Below are 22,867 nucleotides of genomic sequence, written 5' to 3'. Positions count from 1 at the left end.
CCCTTGGGCCAGTCAGCAGCCCTCCCTCAGCCTCGGTTTTCTCATCTGTAAAATGGAGAAGGGATTACCTGTGCCACGGGATGCTTGTTTGGCGTAAATGTGGTAACATATGTAGTGTGCTGGCACCGTGCCTAGCACACAGTAAACACCCACAATTCGGAGCTGTTATTAAGGAAATGGACATGCTTTGAGCATCTACTTCATGCTAAAGCTCCAAACAAAAGCTAACCTGGGCATCCTCAACCCAAGAAGGGTCTAGCACCCTGGTTCCTGTCCCCAGGATAAGATGGGGGTCCTTGCTTGGCAATGCCCTGGTCTGAGCAGAGGAGTGGGGCCCATCAGATCCTCTAAAGGGGTGGGGATGTTACCTGAGAGCCACACGCCGCTCTGGGTCTCCAGCTCCCCAGATCCCTCAACAGGCTCCCAGGCTTGGCCTAACCCTCCCATTCGGGGCTCACCCCACATCAGCCCCACTCCACCCTCTTCACACATACAGACAGAAACATTTATCACAAAATCATTCTTTATTGAAGGATGGGTCAGGGATGGCATTAGGGAAGCACTGGAGGCCATACCCCGGTTGGCAGAGGAATCAGGTGTTGGCTCACACCCTGCCTCCTCTAGGGCACCGCAGGGTGGGGCTTGGCCGCCAGGTCCTGGCTGTGGCGCTGGACGCCAGGCTGGAGTGGAGGTGGGGTCTCGCGGTCCGGTCCGGGCAGCCTGGCCGGGCTGCAGTTTCCCCCAAACGGCCACCAGAGGGCAGCCGGCCCCCAGCGCAGAGGAATTCTCGGTTGCTCAGGTGATGGCTTCTTAAAAAAATAAAAAACCAGAGGCTGGTGTGTTCTCCCAGCAAACCCGAGAGGGGCGGGCCTGGGGAGAAGGCTCTGGTTTCTATGATCTCTTTGATAAAAAATAAGCAAAAATAATAACAAAATACGTGGTTTCTCTTTCTCCCTTTTCCCCCTCTAGGAACTGAGGTCAGCAATGGGGGTCTGGGGACTGGGGATACCCTGGTATGGCCTGGATTTCAAGGTGTAGGTCTCTTGTTTTCCCCTTACCACCCATAAATAAATTCATAAATAAATAAGTAAATAAATAAATTATAGATACTCTTTTTGTATGTGCACATATATAGAGATACATCTTTCTTTCTCCTATCTAGGCAACTGAGTGACTAACCTCTCTGACTCTTTAGCTCAGAAATTCAAAAGTAAAGTGACATGATTAAGGTCAAGGGAGGGGGAAGATCAGGGACTTGGAGTGGCGCTGTAAAACCCCCAGCAGCATCCTGGAACTCCAAGCCAGCTGGGCTGTTTCTGAGTGGAACCCTGGCCACCTGAACATTCGAGAACCATGGAGCCAGCTGGGCCCTGTAGGGATCTGAACAGAATCCTGTGAAACACCCAATGTCCTAGAACTCCAGAACCAGCTGGGTCTTCGGGGTGTGGAGCTGAGGGTGGGGTGGGGGGTGGGGTTGGAACAAAGCCCTGGAGGACCTAACATTCTGGAATTCTGTAGTGATCAGGGCTGAAGGGTCACCAAGATATGACTAGACATCACTGGGGGAACGGGATCGGAAGGGGATCTTGGAAGAGGAACAACAGCAGCAGATGGCCCACAGCACCTTCTGCACGTCCTGGTTGCGGAAGGCGTAGATGATGGGGTTGATCATGGAGTTATAGGTCGCAGGGAGCAGGGTGAGATAGGTGTAGAGGGGTGGGGAATGGGCATCGCCCAGCAGGCAGTAGACAGTGAAGGGCAGCCAACAGGCAGCAAAGGCGCCAAGCACCACGGCCAGTGTGGCGATGCCTTTTCGGGTGGCCACGTAGTGGGAGGCAGGCAGCAGATGCCGCTGGAGGGCAATCTGCTGGGCATGGCGGCAGACGATGCGGCAGATCTGGGCATAGAGCTGCAACATGATGCCAAACACCATGAAGAAGGCAATGGCCAGGACCACCAGATGGTTCTTGGAGAGTGGATATACCACGCCACAGGTGGCCCGGGCATCCAGACAGTTCCAGGCCAGCACAGGCAGCAGCCCCAGACCCAGGGCGCCCCCCCACACTAGGGCCAGCATCACATAAGTCCGAGTCACCGTTGTCTCTGAATAGTAGGTGAGGGCATTGTACAGAGAAAGGTAGCGATCGACGGTGATGGCGAGTAGGCCGCCGACACTGGCGGTGAAGGCCATCGCCAGCACGCCAACCAGCACCAGGCTCATCTCCGCCGAGCCAATGCAGAACACAGCAGCAAAGTGCAGGACCAGGCCCAGGCCTGCCAGCAGGTCGGCCACGGCCAGGCTGCCCACCAGCAGGAACATGGGGGCGCGGAAGGTGGGAGTGCCCACAATGATGGCCACCACCAGCGCGTTCTCACAGGACACCAGGGTGCCTGAGATGCACAGCACCACATCCCAGGCCTTGGGTGAGGGTAGCGGTGCGCCTGGGCCTGTGGGCCCCTCTGCTGAGCCCACGCTGCTCACATTCACGTTTCCTGAGCCAGCAGAGAGCCAGGCCAGGGGGCTGCCTGCACCCCACATCATGGTACCTGTAGGAGAAAGGCCCTGTGAGAAGTTGGCTGGACCGGGTGCTGGGTGAAGGGGTCTGGAGGGGATGAGGTGCCACTCAGGATACATTGTAAGAGTATCTCAGAATACCTGGCTGGGTCCCAGTGCCTTGTCCCCCAGTCATGCCCCAGGGCTCCTTCCAGGATACCTTTGTCTCCCCCACATACACACCCCCAGGCCAGCAGGTCTCCAGCAGACCCCAGGCCTGGGTCTTTTCACTCTCCCTTCCAAACCCCTGGGTCCTGCAGGCCTCTTTCTCCCACGTGTGCGACCAGAGAAGAACCAGATGAAGGACTACCATTAGTGGATGGGGGCCCATAGGATCCAGAAGATGCGAGGTAGGCCCAGGACTGGGGAAGGGAAACATCTCTAGACTGAGGGGAGCTCTACTTCCTCCGGATCAGGATGACGCTCAGTTTCTGAGGCTCACCAGACCCCTCACGATTCTCTGGACTGCCAGTCCCAGGCTCCGCCCCCAGGGAATGCGCCGTGAAGCTCCTGCCAGCCCCCACTCTCCACTCCTGGGGTATCACCACCTAGGGACTCAGCCCCACCTCCGACATACACCGGCCCAGACTTCTGTCCCCGCCAGACCTCTATTTCTTCCTGAATCTCAGGATCTTTGGAACAGACACCCTCTGCTGGAGGCCTGGATCCCTGAGTCAGACCCCTCCGTCTGCCCGGACACCTGGATCTTGGACCTGACTCCACATCCTGTCCGTAAGTCTGGATCCCTAAGTCAGGCACCTCCTCCTGCTCGGACGCCTGGGTGCCTGCCCCAGATGCCTCCAGCCGGTCCCACCGGCCCAATCTCATAGGACCATCAGTCCCTTCAAGGGCCTCGGGGCCTTGGAGGAGTGCGCACCCCGCGCGGGGTCACCCAGCTGACGGCTCTCAGCACCCGGACGCTGGGTCCCCGCCTGCTACCCCAGATTCTGGGCTCCGGGTCTCGACCTCCGACCTCGGCCAGCCGCTGGGAGCCTGTCCGCGGACCCAGTGCCCCAGCATCCTGCGTGCCCTTCCGGACGCCTGGTGCCCGCGCGGGGCCCCCTACTCACCTCTCGGGACTCGGCGTGGCCGGGCCGCGGGGAAGCTCTGCTCGGGTCCGGGCGGCGCAGGGTGTGCGCGGACCCGGAGAAGCCCCCGCGGCCGCGGGAGAAGCGGCGTGAGTCACCCCGCCCCGACCCGCCCCCGGCCACCGGTTCGGTGACGTAAGTGGCCCAGCCGGCCAATGGGTGCGTCGCGCTGGGGCGCAGCGCGCGTCGCGCGGCATAGTAATGAGGCCTCGCACCGCCCGCTCCCCCATTCATAAAAAGCGACCGTGGCCGCGGCCCCGCCCCCCTCCCCAATCGGCCCGCGCTGTCCTTGACGCGGCGCCCTCTGCGGGCCGGGGTTTCGGGGGGCGCTGGTGGGAGAGCCTCGGAGCAGTCGCAGGGAGGCTGCGGGGAATATGTAGGAAAAGCAGAAAGGGGCCCCGGAAAGGCTGTGGGGTGATGGGACCCTCAGGTGGTAGAGACGGACGGGATTCGGGTGACGGAGACCGAGGGATGAGGCTGAATGGGCGTCCTCGGCGAGGATGACGGGGGTTGCCAAGATGATGGGGCCCTGAGGTGACGGTGACAGCAGCGCGAGGGAGCAGGGAAGTGGGTGGCGGTGACAGTATGAACATGGTGACAGGATCTTGGGGATGGTGGCCATGGGGCCACGGTGCCATAGAAAGGGAAGCCCCCAGGGCAACCAGAGCAGGGTCAGGTGACTGACATGATGGGGCTCAGGGATCCCAGGGTGTCAGAGGCGGTGGTGAGGGAAATGTCCAGATGATAGGACTTGGGGTCACCATGACCCTGTCACAAGTGTTGAGGTACTGAGGTGACAAAACAACGAGAAGAGGGTTGTAAGGTCCTGGAATGAAGATACCAGGTGACTGTGGTGAATGAGCCCCAGGGTAGAGGGACAGGGTACGCGGTCCTAGGCGGACAGTGACCAGGCAAGTGAGTTGCTCTCAGGGCAGGTCCTCGTGATGCTGGGGCTGGGATAAGGAGTTGGGTGACGTCACTCATGTCAGTCCAATAGCGCCCTCCCAGCACGGGAGAGGTGGGCCTGGCAAGATTTCAAACCCTGAATTATTTATTCAGGGATCTGGAAAGCCAGCAGGGGTGGGGGGTGGGGGGCACTTCCCCGAAGCAGCAGGAGAAGGGGAGCCGGGAAGAACTTGGAAGCAGAAAACCTGGCAGCTCAGTCCCCTGAGCAGGCCCCTCTTGACCTCCCACCTTAGGCATCCTGGCAGGGTGGGGGGGGGTATGGAGAAGGGGCTCCGTCTTCCCCGCCCCTGCCTGTCCTTTGTCCCGGGGACATACACTCCCCCAGCTGACTTTTCCAGATGTGCCAGATGTGCCCAGGGGGAGAGGAACTGGCCGCTTCTTCCTCTGTCTCTAGCTTTGGTCCTCATTGCAACCATCCGGGCCTGTGGGGTGGGGGTGGAGGGCAGGGATCAGGTTAGGGGTTAAGGAATCGAGAGGGGCTCAGATCCCAGGCCCCACCGACTTCTTCCCTAAACACGACACCCCTGTAGTTGTTGGGGGAGGGGGTGACAGGCCAGTGGCAGGGTAGAGGGAAGAGGAGACGGTAGGAGCTGGGGAAGATGAGGCGGTTTAGGTTGGGTGTGGCGAGTTGGGGGTGGAGATGGTCAAATCCCAATTCCTCCATTTCCTGTGTGACTTTGGGTGAGCTTCCTAGGCCCATTGTGCCTGTTTTGTCATCTGTGAGATGGGGATAATGTTAGTGTCTACCTCAGGATTGTTGGGAGGGCCTGGTGCCATATCAGCACTGGCTGTGTGGGCTGCCAATTGTATACCTGGCAGGAGGAGGACGCCTGGGAGGCACAGATGTGCAGGTAATAATTGAGGTTCTAGGGGTAGATGATACCACGCAGGGGAGGGAGCGGAGAGTGAGGAAAAAAGCCCCAGGGAACACGGCCGCTGAGGGCACAGACTGTGGATGAGTGTGTCCTTGCCAATTTCCTCCCTCTCCCTAGAACCCCTTCACTTCCTTCAGGACTTTGCCTTCAAGTCACTTCTTCTGAAGCAGGCTTCCCTGACATCTGTCCTCGATTACCCCTCCCCCCATCACTCTCTCCCCCACTTTCCTTGATTTCTTATTTTTCAGAGCACTAACCCCTCCTTACATTATCTGTTTATGCACGTAGCTTCTTTTTTACTACGGGTCAGCCCCACCAGAATGTAAGCTTCATGAAGGTAGAGACTTTGTTCTGTTCTGGGTTGAGAACAGAACCTGGCTATATAGTAGGCGTTCAACAAACACTTGTTGATTGGATGGTTAAAGTAAAAAGCAGCATCTAGAGAGAGAGGAGAATAATGATAGGCACACTGTCAAGAGAGTGGGGTCGCCATAGAGAGAGAATACAGGGCCATCAGTCCCCCAGACCTCAGGTATCTGCTCTCTCCCCCATCAGAGCTGGGTCCCAACAACCACCCAGCTGGTCTCAGGGATGCGTAAAGGTGGCTGGGAGGTAGGCAGGAAAGAGTGGCATGAGGGACTGTCTTCTGTCATTCTCAGTAGCAGTTATAGTTCTTTATTAAAATTTTTTTTCATAAATAAACATTAAAAAAAGACGGGGCGGCTAGGTACCTCAGTCAGTTATGCTTCCAACTCTTGATTTCGATTCAGGTCATGATCTCATGGGTTCATGAGATGGAGCTTTGGGCTCTGCGCTGACATCGCAGAGCCTGCTTGGGATTCTCTCTCTCCCTCTTTCTCTCTGCTCCTCCCTGCTCACGTGAACGCATTCTCTCTCTCTCTCTCTCTCTCTCTCTCTCTCTCTCTCAATAAGTAGAGGTGCCTAGGTGGCTCAGTCGGTTAAGCATCCAACTCTTGATTTCGGCTCCGGTCATGATCTCACGTTTTGTGGGTTTGAGCCCCACCCACATCAGGCTGTGCACTGAGAGTGTGGGACCTGCCTCAGATTCTCTGTCTCCCCTCCCTCCCTGCCCCTCCCCAACTTGTGCATGCGCTCTCTCAAGATAAACATTAAAAAAAAAAATGTTCATAGCTTATTAATCCTCTCATGAAAAGTTTGCACAATCACCACAGATAGTCATGGCAGAATCTTTACTTCTGTTTGTCTACACCAACATTGGCCTGTGTGGAGACCTGACTTTCTTCATTCTGTTCTCCTGTGCCATTCGCTCTTTTCTGGAGGTCTTTTTCTTCTCATGCGGCCCACGTTCTGCAAGGCTCTCTTTGGGTTCATTTTTCTTTGCATAATCCAGGGAATTGTAAATCAGGCCCAAGCCAGTTGTGCCACCACCAAAGTGGGTTCTGACTCAAAATATAAAGATGACAGCTGGTGTGGTCTTGTACAGTTTGGCTAGTTTTTCTCAAAGTTCTGTCTTAGGTACTGTTGCCTTCTCAGGGCAAAGAACATCAGTGACCATGCTTCCACTGAAGTAGTTGGTTGGTTAGAACGCCCTGATCCATAGAGTTACAGTGTCGTTCAAGATGGAAGTTGGTCCTCAGGCAGCCAGGAAAGAGAAGAGGGCAGTGATATTTCTAGTCATGAGAAACCCCAGAGACTCAAGCAAAGTTATGGATTTTCACATGGGCACTCTCTCCACGCTCCAAACTGCCCTATATCAATGGGACGATGGAGGCCAACACTGCCAACTGGGTCTCTCTTCTCTAAAGGGCTACCGTGCGGCCCCTCCTCTTCTTTCCTCCTTATGCCCTCTGCCATACCTCCTTGCTTCCTTCCCACCGCTGATACCCTGTCCAGTCCTTCCCCGCTACCAGGTGCCAGACTAGATCGAAGGGCTTACAACAACCCTGCATCCCCATTTCATAGTTGAAGTCTAAAGAAGCTGAACGACTTGCCCCAAATCACAGAGTAGATGGCAGAGCTGGGATCTGAAGCCAGTGTATGCGTAGCTAAATCCACTGTGCCTTCCATTCTATCCTAAACATCACCGTCTCCCCTCAAGCAGCGGGGAGTGAAATTTAACCAGGGCTGACAATACCTGCAGTTCCCCAGGTGACCACCAGATGGCCGTGAGCGTTCGCCTCCAGGTAAGACTTCTTCCTTTACCATTCTCTCTCCAATCAGGGGAATCCCATGGGCCTAGGCTCTCATTGGCGGTGGGTGTGTGGCCGAGGCACAGATAATATTCACACAAGCTCCGTGTCCAAGCCCCAAGAATCTGGGCATCATCAGCGCACACATTCTTAGCACAGACCCATTTGTTCATTCAGCCAGTATTCCCTGAAAATTCCCTGGGCTTCGAGTGGGTGCTATGGACAGAGAGATGATCTGGCCACATCCCTGCATGTTATTTCTCTCTCTGTAAAAAAAAAAAAAAAAAAAAAAAAAAAAAAAAAAAAAAATTATTTTGTAAGTAAACTCCATGCCACACATGGGGCTCAAACTCACAACACTGAGATCAACACATCCTCTACCACCTGAGCCAAACCGGCACCCCCACATCCCTGCATTTTCAACATGCAATAAATAGTTATTGAGCATTGTGCTACTTTCCAGGCATGGTTCTAGGCCCAGGGGATGCAGCAATGAACAAAAATCCTTGGCTTCTTCACAGAGCTTCCATTCTGATGGGGGAAAGATGCACAATCTATAAGTAGACACTTAACATGATATTAACTAGGGGGTCCTTGAGGGTCTCACAGACCAGAAGGACAGACTAACACGTACACAGTCACAACACGATACAATATGGTTACCTAATAAACACCTACTTTGCTGGGATGAGCACTGGCTGATGTATGGAAACCAATTTGACAATAAATTTCATATTAAAGAAAAAAAAGACCCCCCCCCAAATAAACACCTACTTAGCCCTTAAGTGTATAGGGAGTTAACTACAGAAGAAGATAAACAGGGTTTCTCCCTTCATAGGAATTATAGCCTAGGAAACGAAAGAGTAATTCGTTATACATATGATGCATATTCTGAAGGAAAAAGGAAGTAGCATGGAGAATAACCAGGGGCCCTCTTTGAAGCAGGGAGGTCATGGAACAAGCCATTGAAGAGAGAAAAGAAGAGTTTCAAGGAGAAGGCACACCAGTACGAAGTCTCTGAAGAGGGAAAGAGCTGATGTGGCTGAGACAGAGAGAGGGGATGGAGACGAGATCTTGGTTTCCATTCAGGAGCTTCCCTGAGTGGGGAAGAGAAAGAGGGCAGTTTCAGAGACCTGAGGCATACTCAGGTGGAGGTGCCCATGAAGCAGATGGACCCACTGGATCCTGGGCTTACATCCTGGCCCCCCTCTTTGCCACTATGTGCCCCTGAGCAGGTGATTTTTACTTTTTTTAGTTTACTTGCTTATTTTTGGTAATCGCTACACCCATCGTGGGGCTTGAACTCACGACCCCGAGATCAAGAGCCGCGTGCTCTTCTGCCTGAGCCAGCCAGGTGCCCCTGATTTTACCTCCAAAGCCACAGATTGGGGATAACAAAACCCATGCCTAGAGGGCAGTTGTGGACATTAGATGAGAAGCTGCAGGTAAAAGCTCTTAGTGGAATGTATATTCTGCTAATAGTAAGAGGTCAAAAGTGTGAAGTATGTATTAGTTACAGGTGGCAGCTGGGGAGGGGGCTGGAGATGGCGCTATGAGACCTGATGGCTTTCAGATGGGAACTAATGGCGGAGGAATGGCCAAAATGGCCCCAGGAGAGGTGGACTAGGGCTCAGGAAGGAACCGGGCCACCGGGGAAGAAGAGGGGGAAAGAGGAAAAGGAGGAGCAGCAGAGAAGGGGCAGGAGATTGGACGTGAAAGAGGAGGGGGGAAAGAGAGAGAGGAGGTGCCCTCCGAGGAACCTGAGAAGTAGCCGCAGAGGGGGAAGAACCAGAAGAGGCCGGTGCCAGGGCAGGAGTTGAGGCTGAAGGGGAGGCTGTGTAAAGTCCCAACTGTCCTGCTAATAATGAGACCAGAGAGTGTGGTGGGTTGGAGGCAGACGTGGGAGGCTGAGGGGCAGAAGAGAGTACGACGCAAGGGGTGAAGCAAGGCGAGCAGCCAGAGGCTAGGGGCCAGCTGAAGCCAGTCCCCCAGTCGTGGAGCCTGGTTGGTGGGGTTCACTCGACAAGGCCCGGCCTGCGAGGAAGTAACCTCGCGTGGAATCCAGATTTTGCCACTGTGACCTCCGCGTACCCACTCACCTTTTCTGAGCCTTAGCTTCCTCACCTGTGAAGTAGGGATAATAACTCTACCGAGCAGAGTTTTCGTGAAGCCGTTGGTGGGGGCTCCCAGGACCAGGTGTGAGGCTAGCGTTGGATCCCGCCCCCTTTTGTCCGAGCCCCGCCCCAGGTCGCCCAACCGAGTTCCACCAGGCCACACCCACCAACCACGCCCCTACCTGGCCCCGCCCCCGACGACCTGGCCCCACCCCGGCCGCGCCACTGGCTCCGCCCCAGAATGACCACGCCCACCTGGTCACGCCCAGGTTGCCTGGGTCTCGCTCCCCACACCCCAGCGGAGCCGAGTCCGCGAGGGACGCATCACACCAGCTCTCCGCAGACCCCCAGCCCCCGCCCCGCCCATGGCCGCGCCGGGACCCCGCGCCTTACGGGCCGCGCTCTGTGGCGGCTGCTGCTGCCTCCTCCTGTGTGCCCAGCTCGCTGTGGCTGGTAACGCGGACCAGGATCTGGTTGAGGGCCCAGCCCGGGCTGGGGCAGGGGGAGCGTGCGCTTCATCCAGCCGCCTCTTCTGGAGCAGTCTGGCCTGGGGGTGGGGGGCAGGAGGGGACTTTCCAGACGAGTTCGGGGCTCTAGGGGTAGTTGAAGGGGGTTCTAGCCCTGTGTGGAGCTAGGAGTATGTAATAGGCTCCAGGGGTTGGGGGACTAGGGGCTTCAGGTGTGTCTGGGAGCAGCAGTTCTACACGGATCAGGGAACCCCAGGTGTATGCAAAGGAAGGGGACTCTGGATGAATGTGGGGGAGGTTGTGGGTGTGTGTAGCCATGTGTTTGTGGAAACTCCAGGTGTGTAGTGGGGCTTAGCGGATCCAGGTGAGTGTATGTGTGCAAACGGGGGAGAGCCACGGTAGTGGGGAAGCGGCTGCAGCTCAGTTTCAAGGAGTTGCTCCCACTCCCAGGTAAAGGAGCTCGAGGCTTTGGGCGGGGAGCCCTGCTCCGCATGAACATCTGGCCAGCTGTCCCGGGGGCCTGCAAACAGTTCAAGCTCTGTGAGCATTGTGTGGAGGGGCATAAAGCACACAACCTCTCTGGCTGCGTGTGGGAGCAGTGTCAGCCAGAGGAGCCAGGTATGGAGTTGGGCCCTCCCCAAGTCAAGTGCCCCCAGTTCTGCACCTCAGAGCCTTGGCCGCTCTCCCCAGATCCCGCCCTTACACCTTCTCCCACCAGGACACTGTGTGGCCCGAGCTGAGGTGGTCAAGGAAGGTTGCTCTGTCTACAACCGCTCAGAGTCGTGTCCAGGTAAGAGGACTCCCACTGGCCTAAGTTGGAGAGAGGGGACTACGGTGTCCCCAAGCTAGAGCCTGCCCTTCAGGAAGGAATCGGCCTCTTTCCAGGGTCTCCAGTGACTCCAGGCTCTGGGGACTTAGGAGTCCTGAAAAGGGACTATATCGTCTGTATCTGGGAGCAGACTGCCCACGAAGTGGGGTCCACTTGCGTTTCTGCCTTTAGCTCACTGAGAAATCCCTTCCCCTTTCTGGCCTGTTTTCCCATCTGAAAATTGGCACAGCCAGAGGGTCCAGGACAGATGTGTAGAGGGGATGGGGGAGTTATCTTGCCTAATTTAAAACACAGGACTTCAGAATCAGAAGTTCAGAAGGGAATGGGGAGGGAGGGCTTGTTGGAGGGGGTGGCATCAGAGATGACCCTTAAAGGTAGAGATGGAGAGAGGCCACTTCTGGTGGAAGAGCTGTGTGAACTAAGGCTTGAAAGTATGTCAGGTGGACCTGGACCCGGACCAGGGAGCCTGATCTGAGTCAGAAGTCCGGCCGTTAGCCTGGGCTGGGGTCTTGGTGGGGGTCAGAGAATGGGAGGGCTGGCTTCGTATGGATTCCCTTGTCTTTCCAGCCGCCCACCACCACCCCACCTATGAACCAAAGACAGTCACAACAGGTAGGTGCCACCTGGGAGAACGGTAGCGGTGGGAGGACTAGAGTTGCCAGCAAAGACAGAGCCGGGCTCAGGCACTACATGCTCTGTGACCTCAGCCCTGTGACTTCTGCTGAGAAGAAGTTCCCACATCTGTAAAATGGGTTGGGTGATCCCTCACAGAGTTGCTGCGAGAATTTTATGAGCAGGTGTACGGCGCCTAGTTCAATGTCTGACACATAGAAACAATCGGGAAATGATGGTTGCCATCCCTTCTCCCCAACACCAGCAGTTCTGGGAGCTCGGGCTGACTCTCAGAACCTGCCCTTGGTGCTGAAGGGTGTGTGGCTCAGGTTGCCAACGAGGTGCAGCGCAGTGACTACCTGCCCACTGCAGCCCCCGGGTCCAGAGAGGGTCACAAAGCAGGTTCCTGGCAGAGCGGAAGCAAGAACTCTGCCCCTTGGTTCCCACAGCCCCTTAGGGCCTGGAGGTCACCAGACTTGGTAGGGATGGCTGCAGAGGCTTTTGGTTAATTAAAGCCAGAAACTTGATCTTGGAGGCTGAATTATTGATGGCCCAGCTCCCTCCGGCTGAGCCCCAGATCGGTCTTGGGCAGCTCATTTCTTCCCTCTCCTCCTCCCCCAGTGTCCTTCTCTGGGGCTCCCTGAGCTTGTAGCTGGGACCCCCTTTGCCCTTCCTATTCTCAGGCCCCCTTACACAAGTTATACCCTCCAGGAGGAGGACCCAGCTCCTAGTTGGGCCCCTCTCCAGTGCCCCAGAATGATCTTCTACCTCCAGTCCTGCCCTGCCCTGGCACCTGGCCTAGGGCCTGAAATCGAATCCGTGGTGGGAGTTGATGGCTAACATGGCACAGCTGGGAGCCACCCAGACAGCCTGGCAACCGTGGGCCCTAAGACAGGGCAGGGGAAAGGGTCAGGGGATGCTGTGAGACTGGCTCTGTCTTAACTGTGAGGTGACTGGACAGATCTCACCCTCAGAACCCAGCTTCTCCTTCTGACATACATCGTCTAGTCTCCATGGACCCACTTGGTAGGGTGTGGGCCTCCCCTTCTTCCTTCTCTAAGGGCTCGGATGTTGGGTGACTCCAGGTCCGGGGACTTAGGAGTCCTGAAAAGGGACTATATCATCTGTATCTGGGCTTTGAACCCTGAGACCCGAGGCCAAAAGAAACTCTCAGCTGAAGGGCTCTAGACGCTTAACTTCTGGGTCTATCCTCACCCTGCCGGGCCAGCGTGGGATAGGGGGGCTGGAAGGGAGCTCATTGCTATCAGGACCATGTGATCCTGAGGCCCAGAGAGGACGTGAAAGACATCAAGCCACAGAGCAACTGGGAGCAGAGCCAGGGCTGGAGCCAAGGCCTCACCCTCCCCTGTCCCAGACACTGCCCCTCCCAGCAGGCGCTTCCCAACTGCCCACAGGATTGGGCTGAACTTCTGAGCCTGCTGTTCAAGGCTCCCATTTTGAGGACTGGGGCCTCCAGGTGACCTGTGCTGGTTATTGGGGTAGGGCTAGGATCCTGGTCCACAGTGGCCTGCTATGACCTGCACCCTGCAGGGAGCCCCCCAGTCCCTGAAGCCCACGGCCCTGGCTTCGATGGGGCCAGCTTCATTGGGGGCGTCGTGCTCGTGCTGAGCCTGCAGGCAGCGGCCTTCTTCGTCTTGCGCTTCCTCAAGGCCAAGGACAGCACCTACCAGACACTGTGAGTACCTGGCCTGCCAGTAGGGTCTCAGCTCACTTCCCCCACCTGACTCTTGCCCTTTAGGTCCCCTTTAAGTGCCAGTGCACTGTCTTCTCAATGGGGCAGCACTAAGGGCAGGGCAGCGTGTTCCCCACATCATCACCCACGGGAGCCACGCTTCTCAACATGTGGGGTTCTCTCTGCCCCTTGCTGGCTGGGGCCAGGACTCAGCCTGGACCCTGTGTCTGAGAGCCCGACTGAGCCCATCTGTCTTTGTCCCTCATGCTGCCAGCAGAGAGGAGAACCAGTAGGTGACGTAGCCCAGGCAAGCCTTCGTTCTGCAGCTCTGGGGCCGCAGGCAGGAGCCTGGGACGTGTGTGCGGTTTGGGTTTCCTCTAAGAAGGGGGGCTGCTCTGAGGCCCCCGTGTGCCGTGTGTGTGTGTGGTGGGGCGGGTTGCTGCAGCCTCCATTCAAGTGTGCTCTTCCAGCCACTGCCTGCTTCCTGGGGGTGGGGGTCCTCAGCCCGGCTGAGGCAGGGCCACTGCCCTGAGTGCCCTCTCTGTCTGGCCTCTGCAGAATCTGACCCCCTTCAGGCCTGGATTCCACACTGAGGGGAAGGAGGACGAAGAGGCTGCCCTCTCGGTCCCCTTGTAGGTGCCGGGGTGGGAAAAACTTTGGCCACGGATTTCTGGCCCCTGTGGGCATTAAGCAGGCTCAGTGCCTGGCAGCTGACATCCCCTCCTGTCCTGGGCCTGGTACCTGCAGCTGAGAGCATCCTTCAACCACCTCGCGTCTTATCCATTATCCCTGTGGGCCCCCTGCCTGGCACGGGGTCTGTGCCTGCCTCTTCCCACCCACCTGGCACTGCCCCCAAATAAAGGAATTCTTTCCAGCACTGTGCTTCACGTCCTGTGTCTTGGGCTGTGTGGATTTGTTGGGGTTGTCCTCTCCTTAATGAGAATTCAACCTTGGACTGTTACTGTCACCTTTTAAAACATTTTCAAGGGTGCCTGGGTGGCTCAGTCAGCTGAGCGTCTGACTTCAACTCAGGTCATGATCTCACTGCTCGTGAGTTCAAGCCCCACATCGGGCTCTGTGCTGACAGCTCAGAGCCTGGAGCCTGCTTCGGATTCTGTGTCTCCGTCTCTCTCTATCCCTCCCCTGCTCATGCTCTGTCTCTCTCGGTCTCAAAAATAAACATTAAAAAAAATTTTTTTTTAATATTTTCATTTGTTATACGTGTTTAACCCTCTTCCCCCGCCCTTTATAGATGAGTCTGTGGAGACTCAGAGAGGTAGATACACTTGCTCAAGATCATGCAGTAGGACAGGGGAGAGCTGGGATTTGAATCCAGGTTTTTCTGACTCCAGAATAAACAGAAGTTCAGAATTCCCCCACAGAGGCATCTTCAGGCTCTCTTGGCTCCTAAAGTTAGGTCTCGGCCCCAATGCCAAGGTGGAGATGCCCCTAGGACTCAACAGCCATTTCTGTACTCGTGGCCTTCCTCACTCAGGCCCTTTTGGAAAGCCCCTGCCCTCCCATGCCCACCTCCTCTGCTTCTCTCCCACCCCACTTCACCCCACCCCTGCCCAGAAGTCTTCCCTGACTGATAACATCTCCCACTTGCTGGAAACAGGGCATGTGGCTAAGAGTCTGACGGTGTTATCTGATTTCATCCCATGATTGTCCCAGGAAGTGGAGTGGAGAGGCCATAGAGGGTGATGGTGGCAAGGTCAGCGGGTGGAGCCTGACTGACTGCTCTGTGTGAACTGGAGGAAGTTATTTCCCAGCCCTGGCCACGCTTCCCCATCTGTAAAGTGGGGTAACAGCAGTGTCTGTCTCCGTGGGCTCTGGGGAAGATTCAGAGCGGATGCACAAGCTCAATCCGCATTCCAGACGCCATCACCCCACAGCGTTCGCGCCACTTCCTGCCCCTGGGCCCGGCCTCCCTGCACTCCAGCTGGAAGGGCACTGAGGGACCCTGGGGCCCGCAGCAGTTCCGGCTCCTCCTCGGCCTCACAGAGCGCTCACCTGCCCACTCTTGCCACCATCGACATGCCTAACAGTCACCTCCTCGCCCCTCCCCTTCCACACTTCCACCAAAGCCCCCCGTCTCCGACATCAGCCTCCCCTTTGAGCGCCCCTGTCTCAACACTCGGATCTACTTCTTCCTCCCAGCCTGTCTGGCTTTCTCTCTTCTCCAAGCCTTTATACACGAAGTTTCTCCTGCCTGGATCGCCCTCCCTTGGCTTCTCCACCCAGCACTTAGTGCTGGCAGGGATAATGCCCATCCTTTCCAGAGCTGAGGGAGGAAATGCCCCCACCTCCTTCTGATTTTACCATCAGTTAAGGAAATTTCTTTTGGATGTTTGCTTTTTCCGAAGTAGTAAATGCCTGTAAGGAACAAAAGGACGATACAGATTTTTTTTTTTATAGAAAGAGTGAGAAACCCTTTCCCCCTGGTCCCACTCCCCAGAAATAATTATGCTTAAGAGCACATTTCAGGGGTAACCTGGGTGGCTCAGTCGGTCAAGCGTCCAGCTCTCGGTTTTGGCTCAGGTCGTGGTCTCATGGTTCCTGAGTATGAGCCCTGAGTCGGGCTCCCTGCTGACAACGCAGAGCCTGCTTGGGATTCTCTCTCTCTTCCTCTCTCTCTCTCTCTCTCTCTCTGCCCCTCCCCCCACTCATCCTCTCTCTCTCTCTCTCTCTCTCTCTCTCAAAATAAATAAAATAAAATTTTAAATTATAAATAGCACATGATAAATGCGCTTGTCTGCAAATCTTGGCACACCTGTGGAAGAATGTGGGGAGGAGAGATCCCTTGAATTGGAATTTCAGGATCTCAGAGTCCATTTCATGGACCCATCCTGTCTGGCAAGCTCGGCCTCCACCTTCTGACACCCACTTTGTACCCCAGCCCTCCCTGCCCCCACCAGCACTGAGAAGAGAGGGCTTGAGAAGGCTTTCAGGGAAGGTTTGATGAATGAATGAGTGAGTGAAAGAATGGATGAGTGAACGAACAAGCAAATGAGGCTTCTCTCTGCTTTCCTGTCACCTGAGGTCCCTCTCCAGCTCAGTCGTCAGTCCTCACATCTGGACTGTGGCTACTGCCCCCTCACTGGCCTTCTAGCCTCCAGACCTGCCCTGCACAGTCTGCCCACTCAATGGTCTGCCTATGTTAGTAACTACTTCCTAAGCCCTGCCAGGGGCTCCCCAACAGACTTGAGAGTGGGTATGAAGTCCCTTTGTCAAGAGTGCCTCTCTCCCTGGCGGGGCACTTGGGCGAGATCTCTGTGGGCCCAGGCAGACAAGTGTCAGTGCACAAGCCACGTCCTGCCTCTGGGCCTCATTTTCTCCTTGTTTATTCATTCCTTTAACCAATATTTATTGAGCACCTGCTTTGTGCCAAGCATGTAACCCAGGGCCAATAATGACTATGAGCCAAGCTGTGTAAGGACCAGAGGCAACGCACAAACAGCACCCAGCAGGACTTGTGGAGTGCAGTAAGTGCCCAACAAATGGCAGCCGTGGTCATTACAAAAAAAATTTTTTAATGTTTATTTATTTTTGAGAGACAGAATGTGAGCAGGGGAGGGGCAGACAGAGAGGGAGACACAGGATCCGAAGCAGGCTCCAGGCTCTGAGCTGTCAGCACACAGCCCGATGCGGGACTCGAACCCACGAATGGTGAGATCATGACCTGAGCCAAAGTGGGACGCTTAACCGACTGAGCCACCCAGGTGCCCCCTAGCCATGGTCATTTTTAACACTTGACAAGGACCAGGGAAGGACTCCTGGAGGAGATGGTGTTAGGGCTGGATCTTCACCAGACGGCGGGGGTGGGGGAGGGGGGGGCTTCACAGGTAGAGATGGAGAGGAGGACATTCCAGATGGAAGGCACAGAACGAGCAAAGGTTCAAAGGCAGAAAAGTCCTATGTGAGCCCAAAGGTCTGGAGAGACGGCTGCAGAGCCCTGGAGAACAGGATCAAAAGTTGGACTCCATCCTGGTCCCGGGGGCTGAGGGAAGAAACGCCTCCACCTCCCGCTGGCTCCGACTTGGAGGAGGGGGGTGTCCCTTGGAAGGGACAATGGGAGGAAGTCTTGTTCCATGTTCTCCCACCAGCTTGGCCCCCTTATAAACTGGTATCCTCTGGGGCATCAGCAAGATGGGCCTACTGTGGACCCCACTCTCCCTTTTGCTCCTCTTGCTTGGGAAGCCTGCCAGGACCACCCCAACTGCCCAGGTAGCAGCCTAAGATGCTCTCCCCACCCACCCGCCCTCACTCCTTCCCTGGGGGTCCTTCTCCCGCCCAACCTCACAGAGCTGTAATGTATGCAAATTGATGCAAACGGTGCAGCTCTGGAGGCAAGGGTCCTGACAGCTAGAATCTGGGAGATGGAAAGAGAACCGCAGAGGGGCCTGGAAGAGATACACCCGTTCCCCCATGCCCACCCTGTGGCCACCCGGCCCTGCTTCTTCCCCCAGGGGACTGGAAGCCAGCAAAGTGGTCCTCCTGCCCAGTTGTCCTGGAGCCCCAGGAAGTCCCAGAGAGAAAGGAGCTGCAGGCCCTCAACGTGAGAGATGCCCGGGGAGAAGGCAGGGACCCGGGGTGAACTGGGCAGGCTGGGGATCAGCGGTTACTGGTTACTGTCTGTGCTGAGAGGCCATGACCAAGAGGCAAGGAACCTAACGTGTGCCAGCCATGGGCTGGATGCCCAGCACCCCAAGTTTGACTCTGTGAGGTAGCTGGTTCTATCCCCAGTTTGCTGAGGGGAGTGTGAGGCTCAGAGATGATAAACTGTGTGCCCACGATCACAGAGCCAGGAAGGACTGCAGCTGGGATTTGACTTCAGCCTCCAAGTCACTCACTGCCTTTTGGCCCTGAGCATGGGGTGGGACTTAAGGCACCTTGGTCTCTGGGATTTCAGAGCAACCTGGACCACCTGGCAAGATGGGCCCCAAGGGTGAGCCTGGTGGAGTGTGTGGGACCGTGGACTTCCTCTGCTTTCTTTGCTTCTGTCCCTGGACTAGAGAGGGGTGTCTCTGCTTAGCCATGGTTCAGCAATCCACTATGATCACCCCCCGGGGGGCAGGGGGGGGTAGAAGGCTGGGAGAGGAGGGGAAGATTAGGAAGGGGCCTGGGCACCCTCCCTTGGGTCTGAGGGCCCTCCCTTGGGAGTACTCAGACCTCAGATCCAACACTCTGTCTTTCCCTGGGGTAAGACTCCCTGTGTAGAGTCCCTCCTCAGGAGCCATCGAGAGGGTTCCTGGGGTCCCACACTTGGCCTGTTCCATTGCCCGCAGGGTGAGGGTTGGGAGATACTGTGGCAACACATCTCAGCCCATCTCTCCTTCCCCAGGCCCCAGAAACTGCTAAGAGCTGCGGAGCCGGGGTGCCACGTTGAGCGGCTGGTACCGTCTATGCCTACTCGAGGGCAGAGCCCTCCCAGTTTTTTGTGACATGGACACCAAAGAGGGCGGCTGGCTGGTGAGTGCCAGGGAGACTCCGGGGCTCAGAGGCCAGGCCCAGTGGGCACTTCTTCCTCTTGGACCCTAGGGGGAGCCAGAGCCCTCTGGAGCTAAAGCATTCCTTCGAGTCCTTCACGGACCAATACTTACTGAGCTCCCAGAGGGCCTGAAGAAGTCTGAGAAGGCTCCTCAAAGGAGATGCCATTTGGGGCGCCTGGGTGGCGCAGTCGGTTGAGCGTCCGACTTCAGCCAGGTCACGATCTCGCGGTCCGTGAGTTGGAGCCCCGCGTCGGACTCTGGGCTGATGGCTCAGAGCTTGGAGCCTGCTTCCGGTTCTGTGTCTCCCTCTCTCTCTGCCCCTCCCCCGTTCATGCTCTGTCTCGCTCTGTCCCAAAAATAAAATAAAAAACGTTAAAAAAAAAAAAAAGGAGATGCCATTTGAAAGGGCCTTGAAGGCTGTATAGAAGTTCTCTAGATAGATGCGGAACTGAAGGGCATTCCAAGTAGAAGGAAAGACAAACACACAGGGAGGCAGGAGAACACAAGATGGTTTGAGGAGACCTTGTGAATGAGCTGGGAGCAGATAAGAGGCCAGCTAATGTCTACAGGTGTGGGTCAAGGACAGATTAAGGGCCTCTGCAAAGGCCAGTTCATGGAGGGCATTGAATAACTGACTGAGGAGCACAGGAGGCATCAGGCAGCCATGAAAGTGTTGTAAACAGGGGAGGGACCTGGTCAGACTTACGTTTTAGGGAAAAGACTCAGGCTGCACCATGGAAGGTACATGGCAGTGGGGGTAGGATGGAGGCAGGGACACAGGTTAGGAGGAATTCAGGGGCCCCGGGCCACAGTGGAAGGGGAGGTGCTTAGACTGAAGGATATTGAGGAGGGAAACTGCAGGGCCTAAGGGCAGCTTAGCCTGCAGTGGGGACCGAGGGGCATCAGGGTAAGGCCAGGACTCGAGCTTGGGCCTCTGGAGGTGACCTCTCTGCTCTAATATCTCGATTCCCATAGTAAGTTAAGGAGGTTATTTTGACCTGGCTTGATCAAATTTGATCCCAGCACGACTGACCGTCCTCTAAGGACAGGGCGGATGTTCCCAATCATTTCAGTCTCCTTGGGACTTGTCAGGCTTTGGCAAGAGGTTGAGTGTCAGTAGAAGTTAGTAAGGGAATGTGGAGTTCATCACTATTCACAGGCAAAGATTGGGGCGCCAGGCTGGCTGAGTCGGTGGAGCGTGCAGCTCTTGATCTCGGGGTCGTGAGTTTGAACCCCCATTGGGTGTAGAGATTAACCTAAAAAAAATAAAAATCTTTAGAAAATAAAAACAAAAGTCACTTGGACTTACACGTTACTAACAAGCCCCCAATCCAAAGAGGGGGCAGGTGTCCGCCCTCCCCTCACAGTGCACCCACTCTCCGCTGCCACAGACCCCCACCCCCACCCCCGGCTTCTCCTCATGACCTGCCCGGCCTGGAGTAATGGCCGCTGAGCTGGCCTTCTCTGCCTCCTTAGGTGTTCCAGAGGCGACAGGACGGGTCGGTGGATTTCTTCCGCTCTTGGTCCGCCTACAAAGCAGGTTTTGGGAGCCAGGAGTCTGAATTCTGACTGGGGAATGAGAATTTGCACCCAGCTCACTGTTCAGGGTAAATTCCCAGCAGGTCCCAGGGAGTTTGGGGGGCATTTCTCTGGCACTCTGAATCCTCACCCTGGATCTGAGGATTCCTCCACCCGTGCCTCCTTCTTCCCTCCACGTACCTGGGAGCTGCGGGTGGAGTTGGAGGACTTCACTGGCAACCACACCTTTGCCCGCTATGAGGCTTTCCGCCTCCTCGGGGAGGCAGATCACTACCAGCTGGTGCGGGGCAAGTTCTCGGAGGGCACTGCAGATGAGTGAACCTGAGGTGGGGCCCAGAGCAGGGAAAGAAGGTGAGGGAGGCTGGATCCACTCCCAGTGTGACCACGGCCTCCATCACTGACCCAGGGCAATTTCTTCCCCTCTGCGAGCCTTGATTTCCTCATCTGAGAAATGGCACCCATGAGACAGAATGGTGCAGGTAGGAGTGAAGAAATTGGGCTCTGGAGGCCAACAGTCCTGAGTCTGAATCCAGCCCTTTCATTTACTAACAGCGTGACCTTGGGCAAGCTCCTTGCCTGTCAGTTTCCTCCCCTGTCAGTTTCCTCCCCTGTAAAATGGGCGAAGAGGCAGGGAGGGAGGATGTGGGAGCCATCTGAGGCCCTGCTGAGCATCTGCCCTATCTGCTTCAGAAGAGGAAGCAGAAAGTTTGGTTTTTTGGGTTTTTGTTTTTTTTTTTTTTTTCTTCAGAGAAACAGTGACTGTTGAGGAGAGACTTCAAAGAGGGAAGTGGTTGTGGGGATGTGCCTCAGGATCCCCCTTGCCCGGGCATTGAGAAGTCCCTCCCAGCTCCCCCAGGCAGAGCTGTTCAGGCTGCTGATGGGAGCTGGGGATTCTGGGAGGGAGACAAGGCGGAGGGAGGAGCAAGTGGCCTTGGAGCCGCAGTCCCCAGTTCAAGTCCCAGTACCACCGTGACTAGCCGAGTGACCTTGGGAGAACACTCTGGCTCCTTGGTACTGCTGTTTCCTCCTGGGGCCTGATAACGTCCACGGTGGCTCTGAGGCTCCTGTGAGATCATCTCCTCAAGGGTGCCAGGCATGGTGCCCGGCTCCAAGGTGCCTCCATCTCCTGTCAGGAGACTCTCTGAGCCTCCACAACGGGAAGCCCTTTACCACCTACGATGCTGACCACGATACGAGCAAGAGCAACTGTGCCGTGACTGTCCACGGTGCCTGGTGACACGGATCCTGCTACCGGTCCAATCTCAACAGGCGTTACGCAACGTCTGAGGCCACCGCTCACAAGTATGGCATCGACTGGGCCTCAGGCCGGGGCGTGGGCCACCCTTACCGCAAGGTTCACATGATGCTTCGCTAGGACACCGTGGCAGCCAGCACCCTTATCTATCCTGTACAGCTTCCGGACCGAGGGCTACACTCCCTGTTGCCAAATGCCTCTGCTCCCCTGTCCACGTTTAAAAATAAAATCACTTTAACCCTTTCCAGGCTTGCAGGACTCTTCCAGTGACTGGGAAACTCAAGAGGGCAGAGCAGACAGTTGGCCAAGTGTCCGACTTCGGCTCACATCATGATCTCAGTTCGTGAGTTCGAGCCCCGCATCGGGCTCTGTGCTGCCAGCTCAGAGCCTGGAGCCTGCTTCAGATTCTCTGTCTCCCTCTCCCTCTCTGCCTCCTCTGCTCGTGCTCTTTCTCTCTCTCTCAAAAATAAATAAACATTTTTAAAAATTAGATTCAAAAAGAGGGCAGAGCAGAGACACGGGGTGCAGCTCTATTCAAAGAAGATCTTCCAGTCAGGAAGATGGAAGGGTTGGTCTCATAAGGTAGTGAGGCTTCTATCTCTGGAGGTGTGCAAGACGAAGCCAGAGGAGCATTTAAGGGAGGACTCAGAAGGATTCAAGCATCCACTGACAGCACCCTTGGATCCTCTGGGTCCTACGAGTGTACAGTTTTGTGGGGGGATTTGTGCAGTTTTCTCCCCCTGTTGATGCATGCCTGTCCCTTCTAAGTCATCTGTTTTCCACCCCCTCCTCTCTCGGCAGCCAAGTTCTCATTCTCTACTACCTCTTGCCTGTCCCATTCGGGGCTCGTTTGAACTCTGAGTCAAACGTGGGAAGGTCCGTTTTTCTTCCACAGGGTAACACGGCAGCGAAACAGCAGTTACTGAGTTAGCATTTATTAAGCCCTTAATTCGCTAGAGTCACATTCTAGAAAGGGGCAGAGCAACACACAGAGCACAATAACTGCAGTCTGACAGGCAGTCGTGGGCTTGCATTCTGCTCCGTCATGGAACTGAGTGATCTTGGAGACTAAGTCCCCAGTTCCTGATTTCAGAGCCCACTGAGGTTTGCTGCCTCGCCAACACCAGGAGGTTAGGGATTTGGGGAGCTGCGCGGGTGTGGCAGGCCAAGGGCTGAGGTTTCGGGTTCTTCTTCGGGTAGGAAGAGAAGTGT

The 22,867-nt window shown here is 55.9% G+C and overlaps 3 protein-coding genes across 4 annotated transcripts; 2 read left to right on the top strand and 1 right to left on the bottom strand.

The window, feature by feature from the left end:
* Window positions 1–505: 505 nt before the first annotated feature.
* GPR3 (G protein-coupled receptor 3) lies at window positions 506–3,732 on the bottom strand. The gene is made up of 2 exons (XM_040466402.1): window positions 3,625–3,732; window positions 506–2,547 (listed from the first exon to the last, which is right to left on the bottom strand). The coding sequence occupies exon 2, from the start codon at window positions 2,540–2,542 to the stop codon at window positions 1,550–1,552; it is 993 nt and encodes a 330-aa protein (XP_040322336.1). The 5' UTR covers window positions 2,543–2,547; window positions 3,625–3,732; the 3' UTR covers window positions 506–1,549.
* Window positions 3,733–10,077: 6,345 nt separating this feature from the next.
* Window positions 10,078–14,257, top strand: CD164L2 (CD164 molecule like 2). Of its 2 annotated transcripts, XM_040466370.1 has the most exons (6): window positions 10,078–10,221; window positions 10,686–10,853; window positions 10,954–11,025; window positions 11,632–11,676; window positions 13,228–13,372; window positions 13,928–14,257. In XM_040466370.1, the coding sequence occupies exons 1-6, from the start codon at window positions 10,134–10,136 to the stop codon at window positions 13,932–13,934; spliced, it is 525 nt and encodes a 174-aa protein (XP_040322304.1). In that variant the 5' UTR covers window positions 10,078–10,133; the 3' UTR covers window positions 13,935–14,257. The 2 variants fall into 2 exon arrangements, with proteins under 2 accessions (XP_040322304.1, XP_040322310.1); XM_040466376.1 differs by lacking the exon at window positions 13,928–14,257 and having other exon boundaries at window positions 13,228–13,376.
* Window positions 14,258–17,518: 3,261 nt separating this feature from the next.
* FCN3 (ficolin 3) lies at window positions 17,519–21,898 on the top strand. Its single transcript, XM_040456838.1, is given in 9 exon segments — window positions 17,519–17,570; window positions 17,573–17,597; window positions 17,833–17,927; window positions 18,282–18,326; window positions 18,714–18,841; window positions 20,338–20,451; window positions 20,453–20,472; window positions 20,581–20,726; window positions 21,534–21,898. Coding segments are annotated over 9 exon segments (867 nt in total). The 3' UTR covers window positions 21,776–21,898.
* Window positions 21,899–22,867: the final 969 nt, after the last annotated feature.

This window comes from Herpailurus yagouaroundi, unplaced genomic scaffold, assembly GCF_014898765.1.
Source record: "Herpailurus yagouaroundi ecotype Mexico unplaced genomic scaffold, PumYag 77, whole genome shotgun sequence".
In the NCBI taxonomy this organism is placed as follows: domain Eukaryota; kingdom Metazoa; phylum Chordata; class Mammalia; order Carnivora; family Felidae; genus Herpailurus; species Herpailurus yagouaroundi.
The sequence above is the reverse complement of the archived record's forward strand: the minus strand, read 5'-3'. Positions and strand labels throughout refer to the sequence as shown.